The 10,953-nt window shown below is 41.2% G+C and overlaps 1 protein-coding gene across 2 annotated transcripts; it reads left to right on the plus strand.

Moving 5' to 3' along the window:
• Positions 1 to 486: 486 nt before the first annotated feature.
• Positions 487 to 10,747, plus strand: mylk5 (myosin, light chain kinase 5). Of its 2 annotated transcripts, XM_038704407.1 has the most exons (17): positions 487 to 1,002; positions 2,595 to 2,744; positions 3,137 to 3,289; positions 3,557 to 3,739; positions 4,189 to 4,224; positions 5,278 to 5,405; positions 5,514 to 5,667; positions 5,752 to 6,063; positions 6,154 to 6,262; positions 6,646 to 6,849; positions 6,966 to 7,183; positions 7,977 to 8,100; positions 8,860 to 9,009; positions 9,090 to 9,219; positions 9,307 to 9,394; positions 9,541 to 9,681; positions 9,871 to 10,747. In XM_038704407.1, the coding sequence occupies exons 1-17, from the start codon at positions 867 to 869 to the stop codon at positions 10,074 to 10,076; spliced, it is 2,622 nt and encodes an 873-aa protein (XP_038560335.1). In that variant the 5' UTR covers positions 487 to 866; the 3' UTR covers positions 10,077 to 10,747. The 2 variants fall into 2 exon arrangements, with proteins under 2 accessions (XP_038560335.1, XP_038560342.1); XM_038704414.1 differs by lacking the exon at positions 487 to 1,002 and having other exon boundaries at positions 2,611 to 2,744; positions 3,133 to 3,289.
• Positions 10,748 to 10,953: the final 206 nt, after the last annotated feature.

The following is a 10,953-nucleotide window of genomic DNA, read 5'->3' on the forward strand; positions in this document are numbered from 1 at the left end:
ATTGTGGGTTTGATTCCCAGTCAGGGGGGGGGGTTGCATGTGGACCCATAGGCAAGGTCCCTAATGCTACTTGCCTACTTCAGGCATGAGTGAAACCGCAAATACAAGAGCCATACCGGCTTGGACGTCGCCCGGGTCAACAAGGTCTGTGTCAGGTGCTAGGGAACCAGGGCTGGTTACCACAGCAGCAGGTGGCTCTGTTGTGTGCTGGGATATACTGTACCAGCCCACATAGGATTTACGAGGCTGTTGATCACAATCACAGCTTTACAGTCCACAGGCGTAAAATTAACCTTTGCAATGTCGCTGTCACCGGCATTACAAAGTTCAGTTGCAGCATTGATAAGTGAGAGGGCAAACAGGGAAATCGATAAACGGCAGCACATTCAACAAACAGCACACAATTCGACCTTTGGCTGGGTGGTTAGATAAGTCCACCCTTCCACCCACTCTCCCTTTTTCTGTCTTTCCTTGTTTGTGTGTAGCGTGTGTCCATTAGCCATGATAATAAAGACAGGGGTTTGAGTAGTGGGAGGGGGATCTGGCATTAGAGTGACTTTAGAGAGATAAGATGCTTGCCCTGCCCAAGAACCCCTAAGTAAAACTTAAAGATTTGCGATGTAGGTGGAGTTAGTGTAGATCAGGGGAGGGTGAGAAAAGAGGGCTTGAACATGTGCAGAGAAGTGTGAGGAGTGACGGCAGAGCTGCACTGGCTTGGCAGGGAGTTTTGGTTTTACAGCAGAGTGAGATGAGCTGCAGGGGCCCATGCAGCACTGAAGAAAGAGAGGAAGTATGATAAATAGTGTGGGAAATGACTGTGTAAATTTATTTGTTGTTGTTCCGGTCAGAGACACAGTCGTTCAGAAATGAATGCTGATGGCAGCAAACAGCGTTATGTGTCAACCTTCAGGCTGCACATCAAGCCACCCTGTGTATCGTCTTCACCAGGGATCAAGCTGGGAACTAGTGACACCCATACTTCAGACAGATGTACTGACACAGGTAAGGGCTGCATGAGAGAGGGAGAGGAGGATCTAAGGATATGTATTTGTGTTGAAAAGAGCTCAACTGGTGGCATTTTGCACGTTATTAATGTTGGATAGACATAATCTTGAATAGACAAATCTGAACATGGTGATGCTTCCTGATAACAGTTTAGTGCACTGCAAAAACAGCTACAACAAATGCGCTTTAATTTTCTCCTGGTGTAAAAGAATTTTTTTCCCCAGAGAAATACTCTCCTAAGTTTGTTGCTGTTATAGTTAATACCCGTTGTTATGTTTGTCCTAAATTGTATGTTTATTGTGTTGGGGGCATTTGACTTCCATGTCAGCCCACACAGCACCAAATTTCTTATACAGTCTTATCTTCTATCTTGTAAAATGTGAGAGCACACTTGTGGCTTTTGCTGTGAAACTGAAACTGTAAGGGTTCATTTGAAAACACAGCTAGGTTTAATCTTCTGGCTAGTTAGATATGATGTCAACAAGTCAAGTTTATCTACCTTACTAAATAATTTCAGTGCAAACTCTCATCATGCAGACATAACACAACTGTCTGTCAGATGTATCTTTTACATGTCAAAATATCAGGAACTTATATCTATTTTGTCAGCTTGACCACGGAGCAAGTGTATTGAAAGTGTCATTTTCAACAGCAATAGTAGGTATTTAGAGCAACCTGTAAGTTTTCAGTTAAAAGCTTCTGCATAAAAAAAAGCGGTCAGAGAGTCACGATGTGAGAAAGGTGTGAAAATCCACCTCTTAGTGTCCCTGTGTGCAGAGGTGCAACACAAAATAGTTGCCCTGAATGAACACTCACTGCATTGTAAATACTAAGGCTAAAGGTTGATGGTTAAACACCCATTTAGTTAAACCATAACGAGTATACTGTATATGATTTTGCATGGCATTACACGTAATAAGATTTGTCCACATTGAGACAAAGTTTTGTTAAAGTACTGCACTACATTTGACAGACCTCTGCAATTAGGGGGTTGACCATCAACAAACACAAAAAGACACTGTCCAATTACCATGAACTGTGTATTTTATCTATATATTATAAGGCAGATGATTGATATGCTAGTACTGTGGTTTTCTGGTCAGTGATGACCTGAATTCACTTGACTTTTAATAAGAAAGAAAATGAAGAACAAAAAGAAAGAGAAGAAGTGGTGTGATCAGTTATGTTAGATGAGGGGATGGAACATTTTCTGTAGCAGGTGTTGCTTCACTTCAAATGTGAGACAAGGCCACAGAGTATTGGTGTGACAGTTCAGTGGTGAATTACTGTAAAACACTGTAAAATATTAAAACATTTAAATTTATTATAAATTAATAAAAATATTATATGCCAAAATAAATTTAAATATATACTGAAGAGCTAAATGAGGGAAAGGCTAAAATGAGAACCCTAGATTATTCTTTGTAAAAATAGGGACTTAATAGATGCAGTTAATGAGGTTTTGTGTTTGCACCTCTGTATAATCAGGAAACGGTCACTGATAACATGTTCACTATAAACCCTTGATGTGCATGTGTTGTTATTATTTTCTGTATCTGCCTCCTCACTTCTTTCTCTCTTCCAACCAGGGTCTCTTAACCGCTCCTCTCTTAAACTTTTGGATCCACCCGTCTTCGTAGAGCCCCTGGAGGACTGCTGTGTGGACGAAGGATGTGGCATCACACTGCGTGGGATTGTCACCGGAACTCAGCCAATCAAAGTGTCATGGTTGCACAATGGTGAGCAGGGACAAGTTACACTGCTGTATCTCGATGTTTGCTTGGGTTAAATGTTGACCCAAAGGCCCAGATACAGTCATTGAAAATAAACATAGTATACAGTAACATAGTGTCTGGTTTTTTTTTGTTGTTGTTTTTTGTACATTTAATTAACAAAAGCACAAGATAGAAAATCTTGATGTCCTCATTAACGTTCCCCATTTTTTGGAGACTTCGGGATGTTTATTATAATTCAACATTGCCTGGCCATGCAACAGGCTTTTGTCCTGTATCTGGCATCATTGTCTGTCTTTCTTTTCTCTTCTCTTCATTGCTATTGTTTGCACGTTTTCTTGCACATTACACTATTGGGAGAGAGCGTTTCTAGTTTTTGTGTTTGCTCCTATGGGCAGGTGAAGTGGCCCGTTTTGGGACTCCTTCCTTCAATGGCAGGGAGGTTAGTTTTGTGGTGAGGGAGTGCTTGCCGGAAGATGCTGGCGCCTACACCTGCTTGGCAGAAAACAGTGCGGGGAAGACATCCTGCTGTGCTGCTGTGTTTGTCAGAGGTGAGGAAGACACTTGGACACACCGGAAACTGTTCCATAATGGACACAAGCAGCAATTCATGCAGACATCTTCTTTAAATTTTTCATAAGGAAATTAGTGTACAACACAATTTGCTGCTTATTATAAACACTGCCCCTTGCAAGTTGTAATGTAGGGTTCTTCATTCAATAGATTTTTTATTGTGTTAGTTACCCTGACAACAATAAGTTTCATTTCTAATGTTGTGCGGTCTCTTCTCCCTTTCCTCTTATTGACAACCAATCCAGACTTTGAAACTATCTGTGGTGTGCACAATCGTGTCTCAAATATCCCCACTTCTGCATCCAAGAGCATTACAGAGAATGGAAGGTTACCACAGTCTCCCAAAGAAGAGCTACAAGAGTTCAGAGGACCTGTTTGTATCTCCCCTACAGGCTCTGATAGTCTTAGCCCAGTCTCAACTCCAAGAGGTAATCACATAATGATTCATTTCACACATGTAAAGGATTTGATCCATTTTAGGAGTCAATGCATGGCTCATACTGACACATACAGTGCAGCTTCCTTCCTTAAATGTTTTGATGCACCAGGAAAACATATCTGCTTCTTTACCATTGTTTTGACCTCTTCCGGATATCTATGTTATATTTGTAAATGGCTAGGACACACATCATTTCCAGTCCTTGTGTGATTGGTTGTCAGGCAACATACACGCCAATCAGCGATTATGCAGGACTTCCGGAATAATGTAGCTTTTTTAAACACCCACTAAAGGTTCTTTATCCCAAGTGAAAACCATGTAGGGAAGTGTACAGTAAAACTTACTGAGTCTGTAAACTGATAGCCATAGAACAGAAGAGCAAAGCCACACCTTTATCCTCCCCTGCTAAAAACTACCTGTGCATATCTGTCTCTGCAGAAGTCATTCCAAAGAAGAGATCCAACTCAGGGACAGGTGAGACACACACACACACACACACATATTTTTTCCTCCTCACTCACTATCTCTGCCAAATGACCAAGCAACACACCTGTTATTCACTGCTATATTGTTTGATTTGGCTTGTTCATGTTGATGTAACTTGTCCATTAGAGTGTATTTTGTGTGTGTGTGAGTTGTTTCTGATGCAGTTGTGGTTTGCCCCAAAGCGACACTTTCACTTTAAGCCTTTATGTTTGCAAGAATGTTGTCTGGCTCTGAGTTATTGTGCTCCAATATACTGGGGAATTTTGCCTTAGGGAGTAGGCTGCAACAATAAAAGCATGGAAATCTCTCATAATAAGGTCTGAATTTCTGTTATGAATATTGTTATGTCATACTGTTTTTGTTTATGGTTCTATGACTCAAATATAAATTATGGCTAGACAGGGAGAGTCAACTATTTAGCATTAGACTGCATTAGATTGCATGTTAAGGAGGTAAACTGTAGATACTAAAGCTATTTAAACATCATTTTATCAGCTTGTCAACAGTCAAATTCACCATCATGATGTCACAGTATTTGAATACTGACTGTGAGAGAGATTATAATGACTCTAGCTCATATATGGAATTTTCTAGTCTAATGTAATTTCACAGGAACATTATTTAAATATAGAAAACAGTGCAGACTTCAAATGTGTTTTTGCTTTCTTTAAGGATATTTATCTAAGTAAATAGTGTTATACATATTATTGAACCGAGATCCATTCAACAAACAGTTGAACATTATTAAACACACATGATTACATAAAGACTAGTTGTACGTGTGTGGGGTAGGTCGTCTGTGTTATATAATTTTTCCTATTGATGCACTTAGTTTGCTGTATGCTACATGCCATGCTGTGTCTTACAGTACACCACAAACCACAGATCATGTTATCCCATTCCCCTACCAAGCGTTGTCTCTCTGTCTTTATCTCACAATTACACACCACAATGAATAGTTTCCTTCCAGTTGTTAACCCGACCATTAATACTACAATGGGCAGACAGGCTCTGAGTCAAACACTCTTTTTGTCTTTGAAGGTCCAATATTACATTTTGAAAACCCCCCACAACATGTCAAGGTGAAGGTGGGACAAACTGCTAGAGTGAAGTGTTTTTTCACTGGCAGTCCTCCTGTAGTGTCGTGTTGGATCAGAAACAAAGGACAGGTGTGGTAATTTTAAGGTTTGAAAAATATCCACCTTCTGTCATCTTCACTGTTTGTCAGTATTGATCTCCCTCACTCTCTCTTTTTATCACATAATGTATGTCTGCAGATAGTGGATGGTCCAGAGCTGTGGGTAGAAAATACTGATCTGAGCAGTACACTGGTTATAGCAGAGGCTAAACCACAGCACACAGGTCGCTACACTGTTGTAGTGAAGGACCGCAGGAGCTCAGCACATCACACGGTCACCCTTTCTGTCATAGGTAAGGCGATACACACTCAGCAGTGTCAAGACCATCTGAAGTAAGTTTGCAGTTACTTGAGCACTTTATTCATCATGCCACCAGAGAGGCCACAGCCTCCTGCCTCTTGTCCTGTGATCTCTCGCGTCTCTGCCACAAGCCTTGTGCTGTCCTGGTCTGGTCCCTGCTACGATGGTGGCAGTGCGGTCCTGGGTTATGTGGTCGAGGTAAAGAACCAAGGACGTGCTGAGTCTGGGGACTGGAGCGAGCTCACTGCCCAGTGTAAGAGTACTTCATACAGAGTGCGCTCTGGGCTGCAGCCTCAACAGGAATACTGTTTCAGAGTGAGGGCCTACAACACAGTGGGAGTAAGTGAGCCAGGACCAGTGTCACCAGTGGTTAGGATGGAGCAGAAAGGTGAGGTCACATGGGTTACTGATACCACATTTTAAAATAGAGGCAAATATAATGAGGGTTATATTGCAGCCATTGTGTCTTTGTGTGTAGATTTAGACAAACCACAAGAAGAGGAGGCCCCTCAAGCATATATCTGTGTCACTATTGACTCTTCTCACAAAGTCACAGATCACTACAACTTGCAGGAGAAACTGGGAATGTGAGTATCTGTCAGGAACAACCCCCTTTTTCCACACAGGTTTTTTCAGAAAGCACTTTCTTTGGAAATTAAAATAAACAAGAGAGCTTAACATTTCAAGGGAAATTATCTGTTTTATTAATGTTGATTATCTGGAAGAGGGGAAATCCAGCCAAGCGCAACAGAGGGAGGATTAAAATATATGCATGTAGAGACACGGCTCTCTCTGCTCTTAGTACACCAATGCAGGTTTGAGAACACCAGTGGCTGCAGTTAAATTGGCAAATTAATAATGGAAAGAGATGTACGGTATCTCTATTTATGATAGACTCACACTACCACATTTTTCAACACCAATTTCGTAAGGTCCAGAGATAAAATGACTGAACTTGTCGCTTCATTAGGGGAAAGTTCGGGCTGGTGTTCAAGCTAACCCACAAAGAGACAGGACGTGTTTGTGCTGGGAAGTTCTACAAAGGCCGACGTGCCAAAGAGAGGGAGGCTGCCCGTAAAGAGATAGAGTTGATGAACTACCTCCACCACCCCAAACTAGTTCAGTGCCTTGCAGCGTACGATCACAAGCCTGAGATGGTCATGGTCATGGAGTTGTGAGTATCATCATGAAAGCCCTAAGTGGTTGCATTCTCACAGCACCTTCACATTCTGATTGTACACAAAGAGATGTAATAACCATTTGCTGTCACTGTGGTATGTCTGTCTGTAGTATCGCAGGCGGGGAACTGTTTGAACGTATTGTGGATGACAGCTTTCAGCATACAGAGCCTGCCAGTGTGCGCTACATGCAGCAGATCCTGGAGGGGATTGCCTACATGCATCAGCAGAACATTGTCCATCTGGACCTCAAACCTGAAAATATTGTGTGTGTTGACACCACTGGCACCTCCATAAAGATCATTGACTTCGGATTAGCCAGCAAGCTTGGTATGTGAATTGAAACTCTCTTAATATTTACTTGTCGTTTTAGTGTGTGTTTCTTTTTTGTTTCTTTTTTTTTTTTTTTTAAACCTGTCCTGCCCAGCAGCCTGGTATAGAGTATAATGACCTGGATACCATATTGTGCCAGACAGATTTTACTTTAACAAGAGAGTATTAAAATACTCCTTTGTCTGTTTTATTATTTATTTAATTATGTATTGATTTGTCACCGGGCCGGACAGGGGGGCAGACACGGGGATGGGGGGGCACAAACAGACAGCACAGAGAAAGGACAACACCTGTAAGAGAAGGGGGAAAGGGGGATGGAGGGTGGGGACAACAGGGAAAAGCTGTGGGAAACACCAATTGCAGAAAGCAACGAAACCTGCAATAGAACAGAGAGGGGGGCTTGGGGAGGAGAAAAACAACAACAACAACAAACACAAACAAAAAAACAATAAAAATAATAATAATAGTAAAAGACAACCAGCCGAACAGCAGCAATAAACAGCTGACATTATTAAGACAACTAAGAGAACAATGAAAACAAGAAACAGTCACACACACTAAATAAGCAACACAACACAGCCACGAGAGCTGGAATAATAATTAATTTAAATAAGTAACTGAAAGAAAGGCATCAGGAATAGTTCTACCAGGGACAACCTAAGTTTGTTTGTGTCTGTGTGTCTGTGTGCGTGTGGGTGAATGTGTCTGTATGTGTGTGTGTGTCTCTTAATATTTACTTGTCGTTTTAGTGTGTGTTTCAATATCAAATTATGTCATTTATATTTAACAGATGGCGACACACCTCTGAAGGTGATGCATGGGACTCCAGAGTTTGTGGCACCTGAAGTGATCAACTATGAACCTGTGTATTTGGCCACTGACATGTGGAGCATTGGGGTCATCTGCTACATATTGTGGGTCACATTATCACTCCCATAGCCCATGCTACAGTAAATGAAGAGTCTGACATTTTGGGAAACATGCCTATTAGCTTTCTTGCAGAGTTAGATGAAAATACCACTCTCCTATTTACGTATATGAAAAATGAAGCTGCAGCCAGTAGCCAGTTAGCTTACACAGAAAAAAGGGGGGAGTGAGCTTTAAAGTGCTTTAAGATGCTGGTTGGTGGATTTTGTTACCTTCAGACAGAGCTAGGCTAACTGTCAACCCCTGTTTCTAGTCTTTGTGATGAGCTAAACTAACTGGATGGTGGTAGCTTCATATTTACAGTAAAGCTGCATCAAACGTATCATCTAACCCTTAACAAGGATGCGAATATGCATATAAACCAATATGTAGAACTTTTCCTTTGTACATTTTTTTGTGTCACGCATATACAGTGTGTTTTTTTGCATCTAATTTGGTGAGAGCAGATTTTCTGACAGTGACTGGGAAATTTAAAGCACACATCACATCAAACTAGAATTCAGTCAGTTCAGCCTTTCATCAAACTGACCTAATCCACTCAAAGTCAAAAGGCCTCAACTACAACTCCCAATAACAACTTTGAGAAATGTGAACAACAGACTTATAGGACTGTGTTAGTAGTGATGGTCATGATGGATCAACAGCCTGTTGTTCAAATGTTTTACAGACTTTTATTGCCACCTAGTGGATGAGGGTTGAAACAGTCACTTTCATGACACTGTTGTCTTTCTCCCTCTGGGCTTCAGACTGAGTGGTGAGTCTCCATTCCAGGGTAACAGTGATGCAGAGACCCTGGCCTTGGTTACAGCTGCCCAATGGGAATTTGATGAGAGCTTTGATGAGATTACAGACGAGGCCAAAAATTTCATCAGCTCTTTGCTCAACAAGGACACTAGGTGATTTCCTTAAACATACAGCTACAGCACGGCCTCCAGATAACGTCTTATCCTCACTTAACTAAAACACTGTTTCCCAGGCGGAGGATGTCCTGTGTGGAGGCACTAGCCCACCCTTGGATGGCAGCATTTGACTCTGGAGATCTCATCACCACCAAGAATCTGTCCAAGGATAAGATGAAGAGGTTTCTAGCCAGGCAGAAGTGGAAGGTGACATGCCAGCACAGTACTTCTATGTTTTGTTTGATGTGTCGTTTTTGTTTTCTGAACAAAATGTTTTACATTTTTGTTACATAGAAAGCAGGCAAGGCCATGTTAGCCCTGAAAAGAATGGCTCTGCTGTCTAAAGGTGACAGCGCTGGATCCCCCACCAGCCCTGGAGAAGGTAAGATAATAAAAAGAATGTGAGTACATTCTTTTAGTATCTTATCAGGACCATTTTGGTTTCCTGGTTTAATCTGTCTGTTGAGTAGTTTGGGGTTTTTCCCCCTCTTTCATCCGCTTCCTCTTTCCTCCCCCTGTCTGTCCCAGACTCACCCCTGAGCCAGGAGGCAGAGCATGCCTTGCAGTCACTGGAGCTAAAGATGCAGGGGCCACCCCAGTTCACCCAGAGCCTGGAGGACCAGACAGTAGCTCAGGGATCCACTGCTCGTCTCTCATGTCACCTCACAGGTACACACAACTTCTTGAGTCCTTCATTGAAGAGCTGGTGTCAGTTTAAAAGGTCATAATTCGGGCCTCAAAGACTTGCATCTTGACTTGCTTGTGGAAGAGTTGACTTAAACTTTCCCCTAAAAGATGTAAAAACTTTGTGTTGCAACCTTTCGCCCCTGTCCTCACACCACCCATCTATCTTGGCAGGATACCCTGACCCAGAGGTGGTGTGGCTGTGTGGTAAAGAGCCTGTGATAGAGTCAACCACAGTGCAGATCGAGTATGAAGAAGACGGCTGCTGTACCCTGGTCTTAGCCAAGGTTGGCCCAAAGGACACCAACGTTTACACCTGTAGAGCCACCAATGACCACGGGGAGACATTCTGCTCAGCCAAACTCATTGTTCAAGAGTAGATTCATTAAATCTATATATGCAGAGATAAAATGTGTAAACATAATGTTCTTGAGTGCCTTGAACAGTTGTATTGTACTTTCTTGTGTTAATACAAATCGGGACCAAACTGTACATCCTGTACTGCTGGAAATACATAATGCATGTATTATTATATAAAAATATTTAAAAAATGTATGAACAGAAGAATATTGTTACAGAGCTAAGCATAGATAAAGGTTCATATTTGTTCATGGGACTAAAAATTGGTTATTCACTGTCTTCAACCATGAATCTATTTCTTTATTTTGTCTTATGAGTGAATCATTTAAAAATTTCTTTCCAAACCCATCATCTGGCAATATGGATAAATAGATATCCCTTTAGAAAAACATACAGGCTTGCAACCTGTTTGAATGAAACTATCTGAATCACATAATTTTTGACCAGGAAAAAGACTTAAGCAGAAGATTTTTTTCAAAAACTACTTTTAAAAAATTACGCAATGGAACAATATTTTTTTGTGTGTAACAGATAAACACTGTACATCCATTACAATATCCAAAAGACATCTTTGTAAAACCAAATGTGCAAAAAATTAAGGGGTGTCAAAATTTTAACACAGCACTGTAAGTAGTAACAGTTACCTTAGGAATGTGTCTTTGAATTGTATTAAAAGATATACTCAAACCATCATGCTGTATGTATTACATGCTACATGTCATTATTTTTTCACAATGTGAATGTAAGACTGAGATGTCGCTTGAGTTGCTGCAGACCGGAGACCTTTGAAGTACGTGCCATTTACCAATGCTTTTATGTACACATGATTTATGAGCACTTGTACTGGGGCAATGCGAGGTGTGTTTTTTCAAATTACTAGTGACTATAACTGCCAAA

Source organism: Micropterus salmoides, unplaced genomic scaffold, assembly GCF_014851395.1.
Source record: "Micropterus salmoides isolate LMB-PRFRI ecotype aquatic unplaced genomic scaffold, ASM1485139v1 Ms_hic_scaffold_10, whole genome shotgun sequence".
NCBI lineage: Eukaryota > Metazoa > Chordata > Actinopteri > Centrarchiformes > Centrarchidae > Micropterus > Micropterus salmoides.